The following is a 27,787-nucleotide window of genomic DNA, read 5'->3' as shown; positions in this document are numbered from 1 at the left end:
AATGTAATCAGTGATTAAACTTTGCGATGATGATTTTACTATTTTTTATACAGCTCGCGATATCCAGACATACAGTTCTTCATCTCGCGTTGGAATTTAAAGGCTCGTTCAGAATATGCATCATTAACAAGAAAATGATTTTTCAATTTATTGCTCAGTTCAAGACCTTCTTGAATTATATTTGAAGTGAAGGGGAAAGGTTTTTCTTCCACTTCGCTATCGTTTTCTGGAATCTTCGACAATATCTAATGTTAATCGATATCCAATAATGTAATCGTCACTTAAAGCATTACCCACAAGCAATTCGTGTACATCATTCTGGCTAAATGTATCAAAACTTTCTCCACCAATTTCATGTGCCACCAATTTCATGAAATCAAAGTAATAATTTCAGCTGATAGTATAGATGTTTGAATGGTTGTACTGTTTCCAATACATCCAGGCCAAGCTGCTTTCCTGCAGGCATTTAAAGTTTGTGGTCTTATTTCAGCGATAGCAGATGCAACATGATTTAAGCAGTCCAAAATAGAAAATTTTTTCCGAACGTCAGTTGCTGTTAATGATTCATTTCCTGGTTTATCTAATATAAATTGAAAAGTGTGCTTAAGGTAATATTTTTTAAAAGTAGCAATTATATCTTGATCTAATGACTTAATAATGCTTGTTGTATTATTATTATTATTATTATTATTGGATAGAAAAAAACACTATCTGCTCATTTGGATAATCTAAATGCGGATGCCTTGGCGCATTGTCATCGACTAATAAAACCTTAAAATCAAGAGCTTTTTGTTTCATATATGTTTCCACTCTGGTACAAAGCAATTATTGAACCATTCAATAAATACAGCAGTTGTTACCCAGGCTTTTGTATTAGCCATCCAATGCATCGACAAGTGTTTTAGATCTTTGCCTTTTAGAGCACGTGGTCTTAGAGATCGATTTACTAGGAGATGTAGGAGGTGTTTCAGCATTCAATTCCCTGATGCATTGCTACAAAGTAACAATGTCACTCGATCTTTGCTTGCTATAAACCCACTTGCTTTTTTCTCTGACTTTCCGATGTAAGTTCGACTAGGCATTTTCTTCCAAAACAGTCCTGTTTCAGCAGCGTTAAACACTTGATCGGGACAATATCATCCATCTTCAATAGTTTTAGCTAACTTCTCTTGAAGTGCATTCCTTTTTAAAAATCCGGTTAGCCATCCTTTGCTAGCCTAAACTTCTTTATCAAACTGGGAAGCGGAAGTAGATGACTCCAAACGATGATAATTTGCAATTAGTTCTGTTCCAGAAATGACAGATTTTTCTGATTGCGACTTCATTCTTTTTAATTGCTCTTATAGTAGAAATTAAAATGTTTACCAATCGCAGTAGATCCCTCTCCTTTTGCTAAGCGATCTAAAATTGCAATTTTCATTTCCAAAGAAATTGATTTTCTTTGGTGCTTTTTTTTTCTCCATTAGGCCAAATTAAATCTTTAAAATAAAAAATAGCAAAATATAGACTTACGATAATGACAAGCCAAAGAGTTACTGTCATGCAAAATTAAACTTCACGGACACTCACTGCTTACACATTATTCATGTTACGCCAGAATTTGCTGCAACATGCTGTTCATTATGTACAACAGTACCTAAGTTTTGAAGTTATGCACAGCATAACTTCAAAACCGCATAAAAAAAAGACATGTAATGGCATTGCTTCGCAACCATGCTTTATTCAGACCGATGCTATTTAAAACAACAGCACCCACATCTCCAATATTAAAATATAAGTGTCCCTTTTAAATACAATGCTAAAAAAGTTTCACGCGTGTACGATTTTCGCATAAAAACTTTATAAACATGAAAGAGAACTCAGCCAAAATTCTATATTACGGTCTGCAAATAAAACTGGATGTCATAATTCTTCTGTCCTATTCTAGTCATTTATGTTAAAGATATGACTTTATAATTTCAGCTGCCGTGTACCAACTTATATTAAAAAAATCCAATATATATGAATAATTAATAAACGTGTAAATTGCAAATGCTTCCTTAACGGGTCAATTTTTACGTGTTATTTTTATTAGAAGAAATCTCTTAAAAGATGGGGAGAGGGAAGTAAACTAGTTGACACGTAACAGAAGCAAAACTAAGTCAGAGTCTTAATTTTATTCTAAAACTTGAATCACCTGAAAATGTCACGCAGTTGGAATCTTTCTATTTATTCATGGTTTTATTTTTAATTTGAATATTTCATCCCAATGCACAATAAAGAATTTCAATAGATTTGACAAAAGAGTTAAAGGAACTGGGGTTTTTTTTGTTGTTGTTTTGTCGTAAGCAACAGTCTTGGAGAATGCCTACTACTAATATGCTTCAAATAAGTCAAAAATCATTCAGCATGTTTTTGAACTTTATTCTATTTAGAAATTATGGTATATTACATTTCAAGAGCAAGCCACTTTTAAGTATGAACAGAATGCATTTATTTATAGTAGGCTGTACGAAAAATATAGACATGCTGCAAAGGATGAATCGCCACTTAAAACTTACCGTCATTTCCATTAAAGATATCATCAATCTTCGATTCTAATAACGATTTTGCATAATTGCGCAAATAACGCGATTATGCCAATAACAAAATCAACCTTTAATAGATCTCGAGTTGCAAACTTCGACATTCTAAAATGACCCAAGCAGTTCATCTTACTTCTTCTACAGAATTTGATTCAAAGTCCTCAAATATCTCTATTGGCATGTGATCGATGCCCTTTGCCCAGCTGTAATGAAAGGGTATATTAGACCCCGGTGTAATAATGTGCTCATCAGACTTGAATAGTAAACTGATCAGGAACGCAAAAAACGCTTCCTATTTCACCAGATTTTTGTGAAAACAAAACTGTTGGCTTCCTGAGTCTCTTATAATTATTTATATTCGAACAGCATAACTAAGGTTCTTATTGTAAAATAAATGTATGTTGGTTTTATACTATTAACTAAAACACTTACCTACTAGCTCAATGATTACATGGTTTTTCCTCGCTCTCTCTATATCTGTTATATTTTCTTCTAGTAATTTCTTTCCTACGAATATTTCCTACGAATTTCCTACGAATACGGAAAATTTGAGCGATGTTAACTTCGAAGTAGAGAAGAAACGCATTCTGCGATCTATTTTAGATAACATTGGATTAGTTAAATCACCGAACATGTCGCGAGCAAATGTTTCTTCAGCAACTATGAAAAGAATGCTGCGACAATACAGAAGACTTGTGGAGGACAGAAAGAAAGGGGAAGAAGAAGAAGAAGAAGACGAAGATGATAATAATGACGATGATGATGACATGTATACTACCCCAGGAAGCTCAAACGACATTTCTATTCAGCGTTTCAGTAGTTTTATTAACAGAGGTAAGATTATTTTTGAAATACATTTACTCTTAGAGCTAAATTTACAACAATTACTACCCTGCAGGTTTGAATAAGTCATTAGATCGCTGAAGCATTTGATTTTTTATTTGTATTTCTGATGTTTATTTGATACATCCATTCAAGAGGGCAGTGAAAAAGGCCGTTTTTTTTATATGCAGGGAATCTAATTATTCCAGGAACCCTGCTCTAGAGACTAAACGTGGAACATTTTTAAGCAATTTTAAGTATCCAGTACAATAAGGATGAATATATCATCCGATGATATAATTTTATCATCCAAACTTTCATAAACAGCCATCGTAACCAAACTTTGCAATAAAAGCAAGCCTAGTTGAAATTCAGTGGCATAGCAAAACTCCAGGTAGGATAGAATGCAGGGCCTTGGTGTAGCAATGAACTGAATCTCAAGATTCTTCACTCATTTTCTGCTGCAAGGACTGCAGAAAACAACAAAAATAAAATGCTTCATTTACGATCCATTCCTTAAAAATATCTGGAATTAGTTAACTCACCTGCAATAAGGGTTTCCACCATAATGAAATTAGCCTTCTTTACTGAGAAGGTGTAATAAATTGCATATTGTGAGACCAAGCACTTCATTTCCGAGCAGAAAATACTTAAAACTAATAAATACGATTTAAACTTTAATTAAGACAATTCATGTATCGCGCAAGTAGCATGTTCAATTGTGTGTCCTTTATGAATGCGATATGATATCACTAAATTTTATGAAGTTCTAAATCTACACTGTCTGCAATTTGGCTTTCTTTGAATTAATTGAAATCTATCAAACAATGCATTCAATTCATTCGGGCTTCTGTGCAATAATTAAATTGCTTAGATTCCATGTCCTGTTCCCTTTCATAGTGACACAGTGTGAAAAGTTTGAGAGATTGCCCAGCTGTTTATTCTATATTAACTATAATCTGGGAAGGGATGCAAGAGAACAAACGTTCACTGTACCAGTCATTTTAGACAGTTCAGTAACCGCCTATACTTCCTGGATGAGTACTTGGACTCCTTAAAGGTGTTACATAATAATCATAAATTTTTCTTGCGATTATTCAGTCTGTTACTGCAAGATTCATTCTTTTCGTTTGCTGGAATTGGGAATAGGGTTTGAAAATTCTTTTAGTGGTTAGGTCTACTCGATCCCGTAGCTAATAAATAGAATATTAACGAAAGGTATGACTGGCAGCCAAATACAAGTAACGCCATGAGACAATTTTACTTCCATGATAGGAAGTAAAATATCACTTCTACAAATTGAGCCAACTAACGGGCAGAGATTTCGATACATGTACCTTGTATCGAAATTTAATAACGCTTTTAAAGTTTTTATTTTTATTTTATTTTATTTTTATTTTTAAATAAAGAAATCTATCGTGCGATCACAATTAAAAGAAACACACGTATTAACTACAGTGAAAATTACTTAAATGTAAATAATTCATCCAAATATCTTAAGACATCATCAGTACAGTAGTTTAAAACAATAATGGGAATAACATACAGTTAATGCGCATGATTACAATAGAATCTCATTAAACGTGCCTAACGTGTTACAGAAGTATAAAAAAAAATTAACACAATTTTGTAGGACAATTTTCCATACTTTAGGAATAGTAAGAAGGCCGTTGCAGTTTAAGTCCGTGTAGTAGGGCTTCAGAACTTTCTTTGAATAAACGTTCATGTTTATATAAAGATCTATATAGAAGTATAGACTTTCCCCAATGGATCCTGTGGTTTGGATTTTCAATTCAGTGTTGAGAGAGGCCAGATATCTGCGGTTTAAAAAGACGAATGTGGTCTTGATATTCCGAGATGCGTTTCTGAACAGACCTACCTGTCTGTCCAGAGTAAGAAAATTTGCATGAGCATGGAATCTCATAAACGCCAGGCAACTTCAAAAGTGAGAGTTTGTCCTCAGAAGAAGGTAACAAGTTGTAAATTTGGTTAATAGATTTGTAAGTAGTGGCAAAATTGTATTTCTTCATAATTTTAGAAAGACGTTCGGAAATGCCTTTGACGTAAGGTATGGGAATCCTATGGACTTCTTCCTGTCTGGTTTGATGTATGGAGAAGTGACTGATGATTTTTTGAGTTGTTTTAAGATTATATCCATTTAGGATGGCTGTATTTTTGATTACTTCTAATTCCTGGTTTAAAGATTCTTCAGAGGAGCAGAATTTGTGTGCTCTGGAAACTAGTCATTTAATAATGCCAGATTTCCGAGATGGATAATGAGCGGAAGAGAATGTTGGCTTGCGAAAGACAGACGTGGCGATGGAACCGTCTTCTTTTCTTTGGATGTGTAAATCCAAAAAGGAGATACCCTGTGGAGATTCTTTTTCTAACGTAAAGTTGATGCGATGATGAAGAAAGTTACTTTTATCTAAAAATAGTTGTAATTCATGTTCGTGATGATCCCAGACTGCAAATACGTCGTCGACATATCTTAACCAAATTTTTGGTTTGGGTTCAAAAGTGAATATTTTTTCCTCAAAGTGTTCTAGAAACAAGTTTGCTAGGTTTGGTGATAAAGGAGATCCCATTGCTGTAAATTTGACCTTTCCAGGTGAAGTAACCTGATGCAATAACAAACTTAAACAATTCAACTATATCAGACGGAACTTTTTGAGTTAGTAATTCTATTATTTCTTTATGGGGAATGTTTGTAAAGAGGGAGACAATGTCGTCAGTTTTTGGTAGTTGAATGTCTTTAATTTTTGTGTGAAACTCAGTAGAATTTTTGATTGAAGAGACTGAGTGGCCTATGTGATGGCGGAAAAGGTTAGATAAGAATCTTGATAAATTGTAAGTTGGACAGCTGATAAAGACTACCACGGGTCTAAGTGGAACATTAATTTTGTGTAGCTTAGGTAAGCCATAAATTCTAGGAGGTCTTGCATGGTATGTCTTAAGTTTTTTGATTGTTTCTTCATCTAAGGAAGAAGTTTCATTAAGCAGCTTATTTAATTTTCTGAGTTGACGTTTAATAGGATCAGAATCCAATTTGGCGTAAATATTGCGATCTCGAGGAAGTAAATTAATTTTTCATATCAGTCATATGAGTTTGTATCAAGAACCATAGTGGTATTTCCTTTATCAGCTCTGGTAATGATTATGTTTTTATTACGTTTTAAGGAAATAATAGCTTTCAATTATGATTGTGGGATATTTAATTCTGAAGGTTTTGCATTGTAGATCACTTTAGCTACTTCGAATCGAAGTCTGTTGGCTTCAATACTGGAGAGATGGTTGACGTTTCTTTCTATATTATGTATGAAGTCTAAATATGGGAAACATTTTGGTGATATCGCAAATTTATGGCCTATTGCTAGAACATTTAATTCATCTTTTGTTAGTGGACCGTTAGATAAATTGACTACCCATTTTCCGTTGTAATTTGTTAGTGATCTTTTTTGATCGATTTAATGGATTAAGGTATTTAATATGTAGAGCACTATTGCTTTTATCAAAACCTTTTTTTAATAAAACAGAAAAGCCAACAGACTACGATTTGAAGTAGCTAAAGTGATCTGCAATGCCAAACCTTCAGAATTAAATATCCTCCATCAGAATTGAAAGCTATTATTTCCTTAAAACGTAATAAAAACATAATCATTACCAGAGCTGATAAAGGAAATACCACTGTGTTTCTTGATACAAACTTATATGACCGAAAAATTAATTTACTTCTTCGAGATCGTAATACTTACCCCCCCAAATTGGATTATGATCCTACAAAATTATATAGATTAGATCATAATACAATTTGGATTATGAGTTGATTATAATCCAAATTGGATTATGATCAACTCAGAAAATTAAATAAGCTACTTAATGAAACGTCCTCCTTAGATGAAGTAACAATCAAAAAACTTAAGACATACCATGCAAGACCGCCCCTAAAATTTATGGCTTACCTAAGCTACACAAAACTAATGTTCCACTTAGACCCGTCGTAGACTGTATCAGCTGTCCAACTTACAATTTATCAAGATTCTTATCTAACCTTCTCCGCCCTCACATAGGCCACTCAGACATAGGCCACTCAGTCTCTTCAATCAAAAATTCTACTGAGTTTCACACAAAAATTAAAGACATTCAACTATCAAAAACTGACTTCTTAATCAGTTTCGACATTGTCTCTCTCTTCACAAACATTCCCCATAAAGAAACAATAGAATGGCTAACTCAAACATTTCCGTCTGATATAGTTGAATTGTTCAAGTTTGTTATTGCATCAGGTTACTTCACCTGGAAAGGTCAAATTTACAAGCAAGAAGAAGAAACAGCAATGGTATCTTCTTTATTACCAAACCTAGCAAACTTGTTTCTAGAACACCTTGAGGAAAAAATATTCACTTTTGAACCCAAACCAAAAATTTGATTAAGGTATGTCGACGACATATTTGCAGTCTGGGATCATCCCGAACATGAATTACAACTATTTTTAGATAAAAGTAACTTTCTTCATCATCGCATCAACTTTACGTTAGAAAAAGAATCTCCACAGGGTATCTCCTTTTTGGATTTACACATCCAAAGAAAAGAAGACGGTTCCATCGCCACGTCTGTCTTTCGCAAGCCTACATTCTCAGGTCGCTACATTCGCAATTCTTCCGCTCATTATCCATCGCGGAAATCTGGCATTATTAAATCACTAGTTTCCAGAGCACACAAATTCTGCTTCTCTGAAGAATCTTTAAACCAGCAATTAGAGGTAATCAAAAATGAAGCCATCCTAAATGGATATAATCTTAAAACAACTAAAAAATTCATCAGTCACTTCTCCATACATCAAACCAGATAGGAAGAAGTCCATAGGATTCCCATACCTTACGTCAAAGGCATTTCCGAACGTCTTTCTAAAATTATGAAGAAATACAATTTTGCCACTACTTACAAACCTATCAACCAAATTTACAACTAGTTACCTTCTCCTGAGGACAAACTCTCACCTTTGAAGTTGCCTGGCATTTATGAGATTCCATGCTCATGCAAATTGTCTTACTTTGGACAGACAGGTAGATCTGTTCAGAAACGCACCTCGGAACATCAAGACCACATTCGTCTTTTTAAACCGCAGATATCTGGCCTCTCTCAACACGTAATTGAAAATCCGAACCACAGGATCCATTGGGGAAAGTCTAAACTTTTACATAGATATTTATATATACATGAACGTTTATTCAAAGAAAGTTCTGAAGCCCTACTACACAGACTTAAACCGCAACGACGTTCTTACTATTCCTAAAGTATGGGAAATTGTCAAACAAAATTGTGTTATTAATTATTTTATTTTTTTTTTTTGCTTCTGTACCTCGTTAGGCACGTTTAATGAGATTCTATTGTAATCATGCGCACTAACTGTATGTTATTCCTGTTATTGTTTTGAACTACTGTACTGACGATGTCTTAAGATACTTAGGATGAAATATTTACAAATAATAATTTGCGCTGTGGTTAATACCTGCGTTTCTTTTAATTATTTCAAGTTTTTATGTAACGTAGTTTTAATGAAAGGTGAGTGCTAAACATAATCACCCATGTATCTAACTGTATTGTTTAGAAATAGTCAATACAATTAGTGATACCTTAGATCGCTGCATAAAATCTGAGTTTCAGTTTGGTATTTATTTTCACCTCCTAACTGACCATCTGTCCATTGCTGGCTTTCGAAGAGAAGTCTCTTTGCTTTTCGATCTATTTAAACATGGAAGTAACTCTCATAACAAACTAAACATGCATTTAATCTTAGTGCCTTCCAAGGTTGCACTATATACTTAACTTGAACTACATACCAAAACGATGTCCTTACATACGAAAATAAATTCAGATAATTATAATTTCGCATACACAATATATTCAGAATTCATTGCTGCAAAGGTTTAAGTCTAGATTTTTTATGTGATAGTGATCTAATTTTTCAGCTTCAGAAAGCGCAATTCATAAACTGAACACGGTAATCTCTACCACTATTGGATTTTTCGGCTTTATTTTTAATCCCATCTTGTGGGTGGAATGATGTAATATCGTGTACCCTTGGTCTGTTTGAGAATACTAAGGCACGTGATCTTTGAATGTTGGTATCTTAATCAAAAGCAGTTACCTAATGGTAAGATAACAAAGACAACTTGAAATTATTGATCTGTTGTTAAAGCAATGCACGTCATTCATTTACGAATAAATTCCAAGTTCAGAGTGTATATTTCAAAAACTTAAGACCTTTTTATTCCCAAAGGATTTCTCAGCAGTCACTTAATCCTAACTTTTTGAAAAACCAATGAACACTATTTATACCTTCTTCGTAATTGGAGTGAACGCATTGACTAGCCCGTTTATACAGATCTTAGATGGCACAGAAATACAGCAGGCAGCTTCCATCTCTCGTTCCTAACAGTATATTGTCGTCATTGTTATGCGAACGAAATGAAAAAAAAAAAAAGCTTCATGATTAACTAACTTCCTAACAACAATTTTCCCCCAGATTAATTATCTGTCAAACTGATATTATCAGATTTTATATTTCTGTCTTCTCAGACAATTCTTAATGAATCAGTCCATCTAGATCTTGAACTTCTTTCGGTATATTCCCTGCCATCGTGGTAATAAATACTTGCTTTGTTAACAATTTCTTCCCATTCTGTGTAAGTGTGTAAGTGACCACATCACCTGAGATTAGCTCTGTTTCACACAGTACTGAATGCTAACAATGTCTAGTTTTTATTATTATTATTATTTTACTGTTAATATAATACTACCAGTGATGTCATTAATTCACTTTCATAATCTTTCTCAGAAATCTCTCATATCTGATTTCCACTCTTTGATCAAGTGTTTTTCTAAAAGCTGATCTCAGATTCATAAGTCAAAAGCGGATTGAACACTGTATTATCTACAGCTAGTTGAGTGTTTTGACATTTTTTTCTTATTCCATATGGTTATTCATTCCCAACCATACTAGTTTTGCTAATTACCTATTTCCAACTTTAATTTATCATATTCACCAAAAGGCATTTTGGTGAATATGGTGAAAACAAAAAAGTGCCTAAATAACAGAAGTGTTTTAATGTTTTCTATGGTTTTCTATTTAAGATGCAGGTAATGTTTTCGATGTTCCTACCGCTTTTTATTACTGATTTTCAAACCAAATTTGTTACAACAGTTAATCAATTTTGTAATGGAACCTGCAGTCTAATACAGGATTTATTAGAATAACAACGACAGCATAAAGTAAACAGCTGAGATTAACATTTGTAATTTCGATATAAGGTTTAATACCACTCTCCTTCATAACATGATCCATAACAGTGGAGTTAATGTGAAATCTTATCACATCTGATTTAGCATCAGCCCACCCTATGTCTTTTGTAGATAGTAAAAAGTGCGAAATTTTGTTGATGGGAAAATATGTGGGAATAAGATGATACTTCTTCAAAATTCTGCCAATAGGTTCTGAGATGCCTGAAATGGAACTCCTGAAATAGATTAGAACTCTCCGGTTTGTTGAAGAAACCTGAGGTGTTAGACATAGGAGTCAATTATCTGATGCAACCATCAATGAAATACAGGTAACCCTCGTATAACGTGGTACTTATACAACGCTGTTTCGATATAAGACGGTCATCAAACTGTAGTAACCCTTTATATTTTCATATATTTTTCTACGCGCGACTTAAAAATCAAATATTATCTTCGTTAAATTTGCATCTGAAATTAAACGAAATTAAACGAAATTAGTTAATTAATTGATGGGGAAATAGATTTAAATGAGGAGAAACTGATACAATTAATAGATGGCATCGAACCAAATGGCGGGGAAAGTGCTGCCGAAGATTCTAATTGCGATGAATCCGTTAAATAATTCAGTTAGAAAAATTAGCAGAAGGATTGAACTTAGCAAAAAAAGTTATTTTATGGATAATGATCTCTCAATGGGGCGCTCCCGGAAAATTCGCGAGACAATTGAATATTTGTTTAGCTCCGTATTATGAACTTAATAAAACAAAAATTGCAGCATAGTGGTAAACAAGGTCTTGTTACTGACTTCTTGAAAACTAAATCAGCTTACCTATGCAATCAGAATTATACAAATGATGCCCAAAAGATTTCTAGTGACGATGACGTCCGGCAGCTCGTAAATAAAACCCATCTACGAAATGTTAGTTTTGAAGAGAGTGATGACGATTAAAATGTACACTTTATTTTATTTTGTCTAAAACATTTATGCATTTTTTGCAATGAAGATTACGTACAATTTATATTTTTTTATAATTTTATACTATGTATTAGTTTCATAGTTTATATGTTTTCTTAACTTACATGAATTACCTGAATTAAATTAAAAAAAAACGATTTCGGAACCTAACCCTACTTTTCTATGCGATCTGAGTCTTGCAATACGCGATTTATATAACGCGGCATTTCTATAGAACCTGACATCCGCGTTATATGAGGGTTACCTGTAATTTTCAAAAGAATTATTTAATATTATTTTAATTAATCTTCTGCCATGCAGCAACAATTTAATTGGTGACTCACCGATTGTTCTTTACTTTGTACTCCATTCCTTTAACTGTTTGTTCTACACTGATGATGTACTCTTACTTTCAGTACGAAATATTTGTACCTTTAATTCATTAAAGTTGTTACTGTTGGTTTTATACATGTCAAGTTATTAATTTATTATGCCACAGGTACCTCTATGGATTAAATATAGATAATGTTTAGCTCAATATAATGTCAAATTTTAAAGAGTTTTGAACATCTTTTCTCTTGGCTCCTTGTCATCTTCCAGATCTACAAAAATTTAGATAGACCCTTGTTTATACTCTTATGATTTCATACAGTGAAAATCTGATCCTAACACTTCACCTGAAATTAGCTTGTTCAAAGCTTGTTCACAATTTTAATTAGTCTTTTCTCAAGCATCTTGCAAAAATTACCCTAGGAACATTCAGTAGAGAAATTCTCACTGCAGTTCTCACATTTATTTTTATGTTTCTTTTTGTAGACGAGAGCTCTACTCCAGAATTCCTGCACAGTTGATGGATTTATCGAGGAGCATAATCTGCTAAGAGAGCTGAGAATACCTTCTACACAGATTCAATAAAATAGAATACAAGCCAATAAAAGTATATTGTATTATATATTGTATGAAAGACTTTTTTTTTCTTATAAGACAGAGGTAGATTCAAGAAACAATCCTAGTCATCCTAGCTCTGTCAAGAATGTCCAAACAAACTCACTACGTGCAACTGGACTAACCTTGTTTCTTCATATTAGTTTCTCTGATTCAAAAAGTACCTGCGTGCATATCTCTGTGAATTCTTCCAGGATAAAAAATTCAATTGACATTTATAAAATATAGGAAGGAATGAAATTACTTTAGTTCTTAGATCATCCACTTTGTGACCTCATTCCTAAAATTACATATATGCGATGCCAAATGCAAGTATCACTATTGGTCTTGCTGACATTTGTCTTTCAATCATAGGAAAGCTTAACAAGAATATAATTTCTTGTCAAGTATGTCTGTCTGTCTGTCTTATCGTACCTCAGCTAAATTATAAAAGTTTTAACATTAGGCCACCCGTGTTAGGCATTAATCCTCGTCTCTTATTAAGTTACATTTGCGACGTTTCTTTGAACCCTTCAGATTTTGAAATGCAAGGCATTTTGATTTTCTGCCAAATAACGATGTTTCTCTCGTTTTTATGAGTTCTAAACAAGATTTCTGTCATTTTTGATCTCCTTCTCCAAAATGAACAGCCATGAAGATTTCTTCTGCGTATTCCACTCACCTTCCATTGGGATACAAGCTGCATGACGACAATATAGACCTACACGACCAATTCTACACAGCACATGCTGTACACTTCTGGCTTCTTTAATGGTAGACGAAATGGCTTCATTAACCACAGAATAGTGGTCACTTTGTTTAGATGAGGATCGGTGAAAGCCAGCCTGGTTGGCCGAATGGTTAGCGCATTCGTTCTCTAACCAAAAAAGTCTCGGACTCGAATTCCGCTGTTGACATGGATGCTTGTGATTGTCTTAAGGTGAGAGGATAATTGCATAGCCCGTGTCAGACTACCACCTTACTTATTGGAGACCCGAAATGGCTTAAAATGTTCCATAGATTAGAGTTTTCGAGGTATGTGAAATAATAAAAAAATACTTGCTCACACATGGCACTGATCTGCTATAGTATATAGTGACTTTTATGTTATTTAAAGACCTGGGGTCTGTCAGTCACGGTTTTATGCAAGATAAAATAACAACACCTATGTACGATATTTTGTTTTCATTTTCTTTATGCTGGGTTGTCCTAGTGTTTGTTGTAAGATGTCAATTTTCATAATGTAACCATTTTAATTAAGAAATAAAGGATATAGAATGTATCTTGTACTCTATCTCTTGAGGGTGCTTATAATGTAGGGTGCTTATAATGGTGGAATTTCGCTGTGTTCGTTTTTGGACTAGGAGATTAATGTTTCCAGAAGAAAAGGAGAATTACTTTGTCTTCATCTATTCCAAGTGTGTTTTCATTTTGAGGATGTAAATATTCAACAGTTTCTTTCTTAGATACAAGCTGAATGAAGACAATATAGATAAATCATAAACATCTTTTTATGATTTACTTCGTTAGGTGTTGAAGCACCGTCCAAAATAAGTTAAAAACTCACTACTCTTTCAATGCTAGAAAACATAAGTTTGGAGGCACCACAGACCAAACCAGTAGGAATAATTCGAATTTTAAATTTAATAAATTCTTTTTTCCTCTCTTTTGGCGTTGTTTATAATATGAAACACTATAATGAATTGGACCAAACTCCGGTACATATGGAGCAAGAGTAAGATGAGCAATAATTCATTCGTCCTGTGTGATCTGCTAATTGTTCTGGATCGCATACTGAAATCATGTCGAACTAAGCACTTGTGAAAGCTCAACTTTTACTTAGCGTGAATGACTAATTACTGTTCTTTAGTATTAGGAAAAGAGGTCTGGTATGTGCTAATGGCAAAAGAGAGCTGAATGCAAGCGATGGGTTTCGTCTAATATGGAAGGTAATAAAAGCATGAAAAAGTTACTGTTCTCGGAACAACTGAAAGTATGTGATCAGGGAAACTAGAATTTACAAGGTTGAGAATATCAGGAACGAGGCAAATGTGGGAAAGATATGTTTTAGAACTACTAGTATTATTTTTTAATAATAACAATTAATTACACGGATCCAGTCAGTGCAACTGGATCCGTGTAAAATGGCTGCAAGAAGAAAATTGACGGAGTTTGAAAGAAGTGTTATGGTAGTATGCTATGTTGCAGGTCTATCTGTTTGGCAAACTGTTGACACACTGGACACCATACTAAGTCAACAATCAGCAATACCATACTGAGAGGGAAGCGCGTGGATTCAAATGCAAATCCTACCCGCAATGGACGATCAACCATACCATATTCACCGTACGTGACCGTAAGTTGGTACGAAGGATATGTAAAAACAGTACGAAGGATATGTAAAGACGGCCAACACGTTGAATGCGGAGTTCTAGGCATCGAACAGGACACAATTATGCACAAAAACATTCAGGATCGAAGCTAACAACATGGATTTCAATTTCTGTCACAGGTCTGCAATATGCACCATCCTCTAACGAGCGGATTGACGCTTGTGGCCGGTGAACGTCTGTTCACCGGCCACATGCGTTAATCACCAGATTGCTTCGCCCCAAGTATGAAATACGGAGCTGGATGCAGTTGTAACTGCGTGGTTTGTGGACGTGTTGATTTTCCTCCACAGAACTGTGATCTCAGTCCTATTGAGCTTCTGTAGAATGGACTGTGGAGAGTTGGGTGAGGTCAAGGGACGTCTTCCCCACAACAGTCCAGGACCTCTTTACATGTCTATAGAAAGAGTAGTCCGAAATTCTCATTGGTCGCAATTGTATCCTTTTGAGAAGTATGTCCCCTAGGATTTCTGCAGTCATCGCAACTAAAGTGGTCCTACATTTGGATTCCATTTATTTTTGTTTCCAAACAGTGTAAGAAAAAAAAAGATTTTGCCATTCGGTAGTGGAACCACGCGAAAAGGTATAGCCATTACTGAAACTTGGTTGACAGCAGATGTAGTTACATGAATAGATTATGATGGGTATAGTATTCTTAGAGAAAACCGGATGGGGGGGGGGGGGGTAATATTGCTGTCGATAACTGAAGGTTTGATGATAATAATAGACGGAGGTAGAGAAGGAAGTGTATAAATGGAAGTTCATTTGAAGCAATGAACTTCTGAATGAAATAATGGCCTACAAGACAAAATCATGAAGTTCGTTGCAACTATAGTGTTCAACGGATGATATAGAAAACATGCATCAGTAAATAAACTTGATGAGTGCGGATCGAATAATTATTATGGTAGATTTTAACTACGGAGACATAAACCGGAAATAGGAAAGATCATATGGTGAGAGGGAAATTGATTATCCCTACTAAAAGATAATTACTTGTAAAGCATGCGATGAGGATGACTCGTAGGATGAGAGTTTTGGATCGTCACATGATCAGAACTGTCGATAACTAAAATGGTCACAGTGATGAGTAATCACGCGGTTTGCACTTGGGAGGTTGCATAAACGCGGATTTTTTTTGGTTAATTATCCGCATATATAATTTCTAAATTATATATGCGGATAGAACTGTGATTATATAGCAAGTTCCGGAGCATCTTATAGCATGGTCATGGAATAAGTTGCCTTAGAGGGATATTAGTACATGGGAGAGAATAGAGATATCGAAAGAAGCAACATCAGTAACCGTTCCCTAGGTAGGCATTAAATGGGCGAGTAGTATTCTCAAGATGGATCTGAAAAATAAAATGCTACGGTGAGATTATAAGGAGAAAGGTGATCATAAAACTAACGATGAGTACCAAGCTCTAGCAAGAAAGGTGACCAGCATAGTAAGAACGTACAAATTTGATTATGAGGAGACCTTAGCCACGCAAGTCAAAGGAAATTCCAAAGGATTCCTGTCACTACGTGGTAAGTAAAACGAAGAATAACTTCCGTGGGTACTAATATTACTAAGGTGACAAAAGCAAATAAATAGTGGAGTACTCAGTGAAGAGTTTTCATCAAAAGCAAATATTTACAAAAATAAATAGTGGAGTTGTCAGTGAAGAGTTTTCATCAAAAGGAGGATATTTATGTGTCTGACATTCAGGAACTGGTATGAGAATCGGAAGTATAGAGATTGCAGAATGCATTGCAAATACTACTTGGATGGAATCTTAGCTTGCGAGTATGTGCAAATCAATTGTCAGTGCTTCTTACTGAGCTGTTTAACTTGAGGAGGACAAAAAAAAGGTTCTTTGGATGAAGTAAGCTCTGACTGCAATATAAAATTATAGACCAGTTACTGTTTCTCTGGAGTGGCGGTTAAAGTTGGTCAATGAGGCGTCGAGAATGCGTAGATGAGAATATAATATTCTATTGGGGAGACAGCAAGAATTTGTTAAACGGCGGTCTTGCCTTAGTAGTTTATTAACATCTTATAAGAGTGACGGCAGAACTGGATAAAGCGAATGGATACTCAATGACGTTGCTGTATTGGGCATTGACATTTGACAGGATACCTTAAGCAATACTGTTAAGCAAATTAAAACAAATGGGGATGGATATGAAACTGGTGATATAATGGCTGATAAACAAAAATACCGAAAAGTAGTATATGGAGGAGCAGAGTTCAGGAGAACGAAGGTAACTAGTGTGCTGCAAGGCTCTGTGGTTGTTCAGTTGTTGTTTAATTTGTACATAAATTATATAGGAATAATTTGAATGTAGATATTCAGCTATCTGCTGATGATGGAACATTGGCGAGGAGAGTTAATCAAGGTAATGTACAAAGACAGTTTGAAGGATGATTTAACTAGATTAACAGTATGAACAAAGTATAATTGTTCCGTTTAATATGGAAGAGTGTGTACGTATTTTGGGATAAAAAGATTACAAACTGTGTATCACACTGAAATTCGTGGACGTGGAGGGTAGATAGAGCTGAAGTTCAGAGGACATGTTGTCAAGGTCTCCAAGGCAGTTCATAGGATTACTTCGTTACCGAAGAAAAAAGCAGATATAAAGAAGTTCTTTTTACGTCCATATTTGAATTAATGTACCAAGTCTGGATAGGGATGAGAAAGTGCTGGAGAAGATTCATATCCCTCTGATAGATTGGTAATTTGTGAGTTGCGAAAGTTGGTTGATAAGGGAAAGACAGGGGATATGATTGAAACATTTAAGTTACTAATTTTTATAGGATTAATGCGGAGGAAATATTTTGGCATAAAAACTAGCTAGTTGGGACAGAACAAGAGGTCGTCCCTGGAAACTGAGTAAGAATGTGTTTAAGAAGGACGTGAGGGCTATATTTTTTTGAGAGTGGTGAACGAGTAGAATGAGTTGCCAGATCCCGTTTTGTGCCTACTCTGTCCATTAGCTCAATGAAGATGTCTATATAATTTGGGTCCCGTGCGATCAGTCTTCGGACTCCGTGGATGTGCCTGTATAATAATAATAATAATAATTACTTTATAGTATGTATAATAGACCAGAAATGTCATATATAAGTTTTCTGACGCCTTTGCCTGTTTTGTGGGAAGAAACACCTAATCAGTAGGAGAAAAATCTACATCCTCCGTATCAGTTCAGCTAACGTCATCTGATAAATGAAATTTGTGTTTTAAATCCCATCTTAGATGGTATTAAAAATACTCATGCACTTTTAACCAGAGGTAAACGCTAAAAGTTATTGAGCTATTCTCTCTCTCTCTCTCTCTCTCTCTCTCTCTCTCTCTCTCTCTCTCTCTCTCACACACACACACACACACACACACACACACACTTTTTTTAATGTGCAATCCCACTCGTGTTTCTTTGAACTGAATCTATGCAATAAATAAATAAACATTACCCCAATGATTTAATAAATTAGCGGTGTCATCCCGGTGGAAACAAAATCCCATTTGATTTTTTTTTCACTATAGTAGTATGCTGATCACAAAGTATCTTCATGACCAGGATAACTTCGTATCAAATTCCCTAGTATTTTAATGCGCAGCTCACATTCCCTTTTAGGTGTGTATATTGTTGTACATTGTGGAAAGGATCACTACCCATACGCTTTTCACATAATACTTATTAAAGTCACTAATAAAAAGTGACATTGAAAACAATTTAAAATGCTGTACATTTTTTGCAAGCCACTTCAGGCATAAATAAGCAGGTTGGTAGTTACCAACTGAAAACCATCTACGTTTTAAATATAAGTCAGCTAGTAGAAGGGAATTGGTGACGTTTGAAAGAGTTGTTGAGATAGTAAACAATGTTGAATGCTTAACTGTTTTGCAAAACGGACATAACTAGGTCAACAATCAGTAATACCACATTGAGATGGAAGCGCAGGGATTCAACTGCAACTGCTTCCCGTAGTGGACGACTCGCAACACTTGCTGAACTTGACCATAGGGTGCTACGAAGAATAATATATAAACACAGTCATTTGTCGGCTGGCCAACTCGTTGGCGGTTTCGGGCATCGACTGAAACAAACATATGCAGGAAAACATTCAGAACCAACGCTCACAACATACGATTTTATGGAGGGCTGCAATATGTAACCCCAATATTACCCGTACCAATATGCAGCGTTGTCTTCAATGGTGAAAAGAGCATTGTACAGTGGGACATAGAAGGTTGGAAAGATGTGTTATGGAGCGACGAATCACTCTACACCATCTGCCTTGCAATTGGATGAGTGTTGTAGACCCCCTGTGAATGTCTGTTACCAGAGTCCTTCAACCAACTATGAAACCCCGAGGTGGAGGTGCGATGGTATGGTACTGTTTTGGCCTCGGCCCTCCATTCATGGTGCCACGAATATTCAACTTCGAGAGTTATCTGAACATCCTGGCAATGCAATACTTCCTACTTGTGGGAAGCATTGCATTGCCACAAGTAGGAAGGCTCCAAAACAGTTCAGGACCTCATTACATGCCTACAAGAAGAGTCCAAAATTCCCATTGATCGCAATTGTATACTTGTGACAAATATGCACCGTATGATTGCTGCATTCATCGCAGCGAAGATAATCCAACATTTTATTAAGGCGGACTGTGTTCCTCACACTATGAGTCCGTTGATTTCTTTCCAAGAAGTGTATAAACATGTACATTAAGTTGGCCTGGAGAGTATGCAATTACTAGCAGGTAATAACCAAGTTTAGGAGGTGCTTTTTTTTTTATGTTTATCATCAGTGTCTATTTTCTAAATAGAGCATCCTCTTTATGATTCTTGTATTATTACTTTGTTTAAAGAAACAAAGTATTAAAAAATAATATTTTAATGCATAGTAAATCATGGAGCAGCAACTAGCTAGAAGTATATGTGGATAGACTACTTTTTTTTAAATATTCTGGATGAGACATTGATTGAGCTCTCATCCAGATTATTTTAATAAGGTGTGACACCTTTTGTCTACTCGTATATAAAAAAATGTCTTCTGCATTATTTCAACCCTGGTATCACCTCTGGTTCGGTCTCCGACTGAGGAGTTCTCAATGAAGGTCAAAACCAGTGTGGGTAATGACATAATGCACAGCATTATACCTGTCAGTAAGGACAGGTAACTGGGCAACTCGCATACAAAAGCTAATGAAATGCGTTATTCCTGAAAATACTTATGAGAAAACTGTGTTTGTTTAAACTTTAACATGTTCATTGCCAAACACGCGATATCGCGCGATGCGAGTTCTCACCAAACGGCTGATCACTAGTTATCGTGTGGACGTCGTTAACTAAATAAAAAAAAAATAATAAAAAGTTGGCCACCACACGAAATTCCAATTTTCAGCTTGGCAATGAAAGTGTTAATAAAGGATTAAGCCAAAAATATAATTTCTTGGCATCATTAATTTATAGTTTAACCAAGTGGGAAAAATTTCCAAGAAGTAAAAGATTTGTTGTTTACTATCTGCATGGTGAATTAGATACGTGTTTTTTTTTGTTTTTTTTTTTGTATGGTCAGGGTTGTGTCTCCATAAATTCTTCGCTATGGAGACTTTAACACTTTCATTGCCAAGCGGAAAATTGGAATTTCGTGTGGTAGCCAATTTTTTTTATTTAGTTAGCGACGTCCACGCGATAACGCGTGATCGGCCGTTTGGTGAGAACTCGCATCTCGTGATCGCGCGATATCGTTCATTGCCAAGCTGAAAATTGGAATTTCGTGTGGTGGCCAAATTTTTTTTATTTTTTTATTTAGTTAGCGACGTTCACGCGATAACACGTAATCGGCCGTTTGGTGAGAACTCGCATCGCGCGATATCGCGTGATTGGCAATGAACGTGTTAAACAGTGCCCATGAAAGGAAGGTGGCTGAACGAAAAGAAATAGTTGAGTTGCTGAGCAATCATTTTGCAAAGGAGTATCAACCTGGTTTTGATTTCACAGTTGCTGATGTTTACAGAAATGTACATCAACATTGAGACAAATGAGCATGTTTTCAGCATGTGAATACAGCAGTGGGATTAGATGGCATGTGAATACAGCAGTGGGATTAGATGGCATATCAGCCAATGTACCATGTGAATGTGCAAGAGAACTGGCATTGCCTTTAATGAAGTTGTTCAATCTAAGTCTCACCACTGGCAAGGTTCCAAGGGAGTCGAAAGAGAGTAAGATGGTACTGTTGCATAAAGGTGGCTCCAAAACTGAAGTAGCAAACTACAAGCGAATTAATATCTCGAGAGTGATTGTTAAAGTATCGAATAAGTTGGCGAAAGGTAAAATACAACAGTGGGTGGAGAGGGATACGATGGTCTATATTCGACAGCACGCATTTGTAAAGATAAGTAATTTTTAGTACGTTATTCATATTTTATAATAATATGACAGCAAAACTGGATAAATGTAATGGCTACACCATGATTCCGCTCAAACTTTGTCAAGAGATTTGACAGAATACCACATGGAAAACTATTACAAAACACTGGAGAAGATGAGAATGGATAAGAGGCTAGGTGTGATTGGGGGTGGGGATGTCTGACGGACAGACACCAGAGAGTAGTATCTGGTGGAGTGGAGTACCTCAGAGTTCAGTACTAGGGCCATAACTCTTAAACTTGTATATCGATGACATAGTGATTGATTTAAAATGAGATATTCAGTTTCCGTTGTTTGCTGATTATTCAAAATTGGGATGAGCAATAGTTGATAAAGGCGATATAGATATCCAGCAGGATGATTTAAATAAATTGGCATAGTGGGTAAAGGATAATGATTGGCAATTTAATGTTGCAAAATGTAAGGTTATGCACTTTGGGTTGAAAAGGTTGCATACGTGCATATCGATGATAGTGGACTGCAGGAAAATTGAGAAGGCTAGGATCTTGCAGATAATGATGGATATTTTGTTGAAGTTCAGAGGGCATATTGCAAAAGTTGACTAGATGACTCAACAAATTATTTGATGTTGAGAAACACACACACTAACATGTGAAGAAAGTAAGTGGTTATCCGTCTTTATAACGCTATGATTCGGCCACATCTTTATTACTGCACACCGATTTGTCATCTAGATTTCTTGGGGAACCAATACGTATTCGAAAAGATTCACAGACCAGTGATCAAGGTGGTGACAGGTCTCTGGAATACTTCCTATGAGGATACGTTGAAAGTTTGTGAGTTACAACGTTTAATTAATAGAAAGAAAAGAGGGATATGATATAAATTTTTAAGATATTAAAGAGGGTTTCATAAAATTGATGAAAGTGAAAATTTTCAATATATGACAAATACAGAATTAGGGTACATCTGTTGAAGTTGTGCAAGAGTGTGGTTATCCATCCAATATGGTGGGCGAACCGATTTGCGTGAAGAGGTGAGTGAGTGGAATGGGTTCATAGAATCCGTTGTGAGGTCTGTGATGGTGAATGGATTCAAGAGAGCATAATAGGATTTGTATGATGGTTGATTTGGGTATTCACGGATGCAACTCCATGGAGATGCCATAAAGTGATAATAATAAAGGAGACTGTGTATAGGAATAGCACAATCCATATTCATGGTCACTGATTATTTAGTGGGCCCTCTAGGAAGTGAAAAATCTGGATATTGACGACTTTCTCCAATTACTCTTGGAAGCACTGAGGTGTGGACATTGGAACACGATTTGATAGCTGACTTTACTTCTTTTTCTTGGGTGCACAAATAATTCTAAACAATATATTTTCAGCCATGAAAGTCATTAAGTGTCATTTTCAGCTGACACTTGAAATATCTTCCTTAAATGGTCTTTTTTATAATTTTATATATTTTAAACATATGAAGAAATGATATTTGATATATGAGACACGTTAAGATGGAGAAAAGTGCTGATCTAATAAAGAATTTTGTCCTAATTTCCTACTATTTTTCCTATCTATGATTCTAAAGTCCAGATATCATACAAGTTCTAAAATACTTAGTATTTTAGAACTTGTATGATATCTGGACTTTATAAGATCTTAAAATATAAAATATAAGATCTTAAAACTGATTTTGAATAAAGGTAACTATTTAAAATGTCAATTTTGAGACTGACTTCAGGAAGTTATTATTGACCAATGTTAGTTTAAGTAATCTTGATATTAATGATTGCAAACTTTTCATATCTTAAAATTCAAGATAAACATTTCTTTATTTTAGCTCCCAAGAGAAGTGCACCATCTACAAAAAGTCATCATATGTATTTTCCAGTCGACATTGGAACATCTTCGTTAAACAACAGTAAAGTGATGATTACATCTGCAAAGCTGAGAGTATACAAAATGAGAAAGAGAACCTCAGTGGAGCCATCAGAAAGATCTAAACAGACTGCTACGGTTTTACTGTATAAACTTATGGAAGAAGCTACTGAAGAAAACCCAGAGCGATCACTATTAGAATCTAGACGTGTAGCATTCCAAAACGATGGCTGGGAAGTTTTTGATGTCTCTAAATCTGTAGCTAGTTGGATTGAAAACCCAGCAGTTAATTTTGGATTCCATATAGAGTATGATAATTATAATTTTTCTGATTTCTTTTTTGTTACTGATGGAGCAGGAGAAGAAGAAAACAGCGAATCAGAGCATACGGCACTACTTGACATTTTAGTGCAAGAAACTTCTTCCAGATCTAAGCAGTCAAAGTCGCTATCAAAATTCAAGTACGAACGAGATTGCAAAAAAGACCCTAATGGTACAGTGTGCTGCCGACAACGTATGAAGGTAAACTTCGATAAACTTGGATGGGAATGGGTTATTCAGCCAAAGGTTATCAACCTATTTTTTTGTGAAGGTGCGTGCCCAGAGAGCCATTCTCTCATTCTTCGTACCACCCATGCTATGTTACAAAGCAAGATGAATCGCCTCACAAATGGAAAATTCCCAACTCCATGCTGTATACCTAAAAGATTAAAACAACTGGAAATGATATATTATAATGACAAAGATCCACCACAACTAACAATATTGATAAAACCAAATATGATTGTTAAATCCTGTGGTTGTTTTTAATATTAGGCAAATATTGGCATCTAAAGCGATGTGGAATGTTTCTATTTTGAAACAGTTGTAAACGAAGAGAGAGAGAGAGAGAGAGAGAGAGAGAGAGAGAGAGAGAGTGTGTGAGAAACAATTGATTTTTTGAAAATTGTTGAAAATCTCCAATTAAAACGTGATATATTATACATGAATTCTAAGCTATGGATGAGAATAATAAAATTCATTTAATTTTAGCCTTAATAATTGATTTAAATATTTATAATTCTGATGTATAATCAAGGAAAAATAATTTATTTTAGTGAAGATAGCAAACATAAAATGCAAAGGATGCTCGGGAAATCATTTTAGTTTCACATAGAAAAATTATATTAATACAAGAATAGATTGACAGTTATGTGAACTTCAGAAACGACTGATAGATAAGAAATAGACACAATAAGGGAATATAAGCTCTTAAGGGTATTTTGTAGGATTGACGTTGAAAACATTATTTTTTAACAGATGGCAGGAAAGTAGAGAAAGAAGGGTACCCATGGAAATTGTGAAGTGTAGTTAGCAAGGATATTAGACTTTTTTTTTTTGCTTGAAGGGTTATGGAATAGGTTGCCAGAAGTGGTTGAGAATGCTTTGATCAGTGAATTAATTTAAGGTAACGTATGATAGGAATGTATTATAATAATAATATTTACTGATTACCTGGAAATGTGCAAATCGTTTTGAATATTAAATGCCATGAAATATTTATAATTATTTGACTAACTCAGGAGTGCAGATTTTTGTCATGTCTCATGCTGCATCAAGGTAAGGAAACAATCAGTTAAAAGTTCAAAATGTAACTCATGTAACATTTAATATATAGATGGACACTATTTGTAATTCTTTGATGTGAAAAAATAAAAAATACAGGAGAATTAGGATAAATTTGTCAGGTTTTGTTTACTTAAAATCATTCCAGTTTTAAATTTTGAACTGAGTGTCTTTTATGCTTTCTTTGCACAAATTTTAGTGATGCTACTCTAATTTAATATTTTGATATTGTCGCGCACACACTCCTATGGCTCGTGTGTATTCCACTGAACATATGGTTTGTCCAGGTGAACAAGACTGAAATAATGAAGCATACGATATAGGCCTGATTGGCCAAGTGGTAAGCGTATCCGCTTTCCTAGCAATTGGCTGCGGGTTCGAATTCCATTGAGGGTATGGATGTTTGTGATTGTCTGTGAAAATACTAGTGGTGGTAGCACGCGGTAGATGGCGTTAGTGTAGTAGTGGTTAGTTGTAGTTGGTGGAAAGTTGTAGAGTAGGCCACAGTGGGTCCTTGGACTTCCTGGAGGTGTTACATAACAATGCGGGCCTGCTTGACTGAGTGGCTAGCGTATTCGCTCTCCAGCCAAAAGTCTGAGGATTATTCGAATCCTGCCGTTGGCATGGATGTTTGTGGTAGTCTGTGAAAATACGAGTAGTGGTGGTAGACAGTAGATTGCATTGATGTAGATGATTAAGCTAGTTGCGCTAGAGAAGGTGCCCTCCTTCGATGAGTCTTGGGACTCCCTGGAGGTGTTACATAATAATAATAAATGTACACTTGGATTTTACAATAACATCCTTGGTTTGTCCTTGTTTGTAGGCAGAAAGATTGTTATGCCTAAGAGTTAAAAGATGATAATGCATGAAATCCTCTACATTCAGATTAAAATTGAGAAAAAACTGTTCTCTTTGGCCAAAACATTATTAGTATTCATTCAGAATAGACCAGTTATGAAAGAGAAGCAAAATTTCAGCGATGTACTTAACCAGTGTTATTACAATTAAAATTCAGAGAAATAGAGAAGTGGATAATGCTTCTTCAGTGATGTGCCACAGGGATCTGTATTGGGGCCATTGTTGTTCAACCTGTATATTATGATACTGCGATGAGTTTAACAGATGCGAAAATGGGAGAACACTGAAGATTTCAACATATGTTATGACCTTAGAGGAGGATCTGAATATATTTTATGAATGAGCAAGAAAGTGGAACTATCAGTTCAACGTTAGAAAGTGTAAGTTTTAGAAATTTGGTAAGCAACAATGGGATTTACAGAGGTAGAGAAGACAAGAGATATGGGAGCGGGTAGAAAAGGACCTGAAATTTAATGATCACATTACACACACGTTGTGAAGTCATCACAACCTTGACAAGCAGATATAAAGAGCTTTTTATTCCATTATACATAAGACTTTGATCATATGAATTATTGTGGACAGATTTGGTCACCTGACTTTCATGGTGATAAGGATATGTTAGAATGAGTCCAGAGATGATTTCAAAGGTCATAATTGGTCTTTGCAATGTGGCATTTGAAAATGGATTGAAAGAATGCAATTTGAAAAGCCTCATAAAGAGGATGGAGGGGATATGATTGCGACATACAAGTCACTAAGGGATTGTTAGTAGGTTAACATGGAATGAATTTTTTACAGATTGCAAAAGAGGGTAGTAGAAGAGTCCATCCCTGGAAAGTGTATAAGAAGAGTGTGAGCAGAGGTTGAGGAGAAGGTTCTCTGTGGAGAGAGTGGATGGAATTTCTTGAGTGTGTTGAGAATGTTACTACTAATTTTCCAACTACTGCACTACTACCATCAACGCGACCAACACCCTTCATCACCAACAACAGCATTTTTTGCCTGTAAATTGCATGTATTCTGAAGGCCGATTTGTCTGTACGCGGGATGAAAAACTCGAGTTTCCTGAAAAAAATCCCTGCTGCTACCATATGCGATCGGCTAACTCGCCTTCAATCGGAAAAGCCCATATAAAGAATCCCCTCATTACAACGGAAATCGAACCCAGGTCATTTCCAATCGAAGAGCACAATGTTCCACTGTACTTCCAGTTGCACTACGGCGACATAATATCCCCGAATACATTTATTTCTTGATGAACTTAATGAAATGATGTGTCAGAAAAAAAAAACGTTGCTTTTACGAATGCACATTTTTATAAAGCAAGATATTTACTACATAGTAATTTGGTTACGAATGGTGTGCAAATTGATATATAACATCTGATAAATGCATTAAAGATACCAAGAAATTTTATACTTGATTTTAATGCTTTTCCCAAGGAAGCAAAACTGTGTTTTGCACGTGAAATATATTCACTGCTGAGCTACTACTTGTATAAAGAAGTTAATAACTTCACATCACTTGCCTTAAAGTGTATTCCATAATGCAAATACATCCCCTTTCGGATGTGTATAATGGGAAATGATAATGACAACTGGAATGAAGTAATTACCCTCTATATAAATGTAGTAGCTCAGACATGAATATATTTCATGCACAAAACATTGTTTTGCTTTCTTGGGAAAAGGATTAAAACCAAGTATAAAATTTCTTGATATCTGTAACGTATAATAAATGCAAGGTAAAAAGCTTTCAGCACATCTGATAAATGTAAGGTTGTAATTAACCAAGAATGAGAAAGTCATCTTGTCTATGATAGACTTAAGGAATCTATACAGATCCTAGTGGATCTGTGTAGATGTGTAGATTCCTTTATCAAATCTGCTTTAGAAATAGAATGTAATGACCTTTTTTTTGGATATAAATAAATTGAAAAGAGAAAACTGGAAGATAAAAAATTTCGATAGGTTTGTAAGATACCAAAACATTATGACCCTGGAGTAGAGCAGTGATTAAATAGTAACTTTAACTACAGATGCACTCACTGGAAGCAGGAAATAATGCATGAATAAGGAGACAATGCCTTGAGTATAGGAATAACTTCTTCACA

At 35.2% G+C, this 27,787-nt stretch overlaps 1 protein-coding gene across 1 annotated transcript; it reads left to right on the top strand.

The window, feature by feature from the left end:
- Nucleotides 1-2,813: 2,813 nt before the first annotated feature.
- On the top strand, nt 2,814-24,927 carry LOC150104216 (bone morphogenetic protein 2-like). The gene is made up of 2 exons (XM_090396227.1): nt 2,814-3,398; nt 23,171-24,927. The coding sequence occupies exons 1-2, from the start codon at nt 3,008-3,010 to the stop codon at nt 24,016-24,018; spliced, it is 1,239 nt and encodes a 412-aa protein (XP_090252353.1). The 5' UTR covers nt 2,814-3,007; the 3' UTR covers nt 24,019-24,927.
- Nucleotides 24,928-27,787: the final 2,860 nt, after the last annotated feature.

This window comes from Typopeltis vanoorti, chromosome 8 (assembly GCF_054136105.1).
Source record: "Typopeltis vanoorti isolate ZY-2024b chromosome 8, IOZ_Tvanoo_1.0, whole genome shotgun sequence".
NCBI classification, from domain to species: Eukaryota; Metazoa; Arthropoda; class Arachnida; order Uropygi; family Thelyphonidae; genus Typopeltis; species Typopeltis vanoorti.
This window is presented reverse-complemented; position numbering and strand designations above follow the sequence as displayed.

Excerpts from the sequence above, each read along its gene's own strand:
- LOC150104216 (XM_090396227.1), top strand. The coding sequence starts at position 3,008 with ATGATTACATGGTTTTTCCTCGCTCTCTCTATATCTGTTATATTTTCT. Across the intron at positions 3,399-23,170 it reads CAGTAGTTTTATTAACAGAG|CTCCCAAGAGAAGTGCACCA; the intron begins GTAAGATTATTT and ends TCTTTATTTTAG.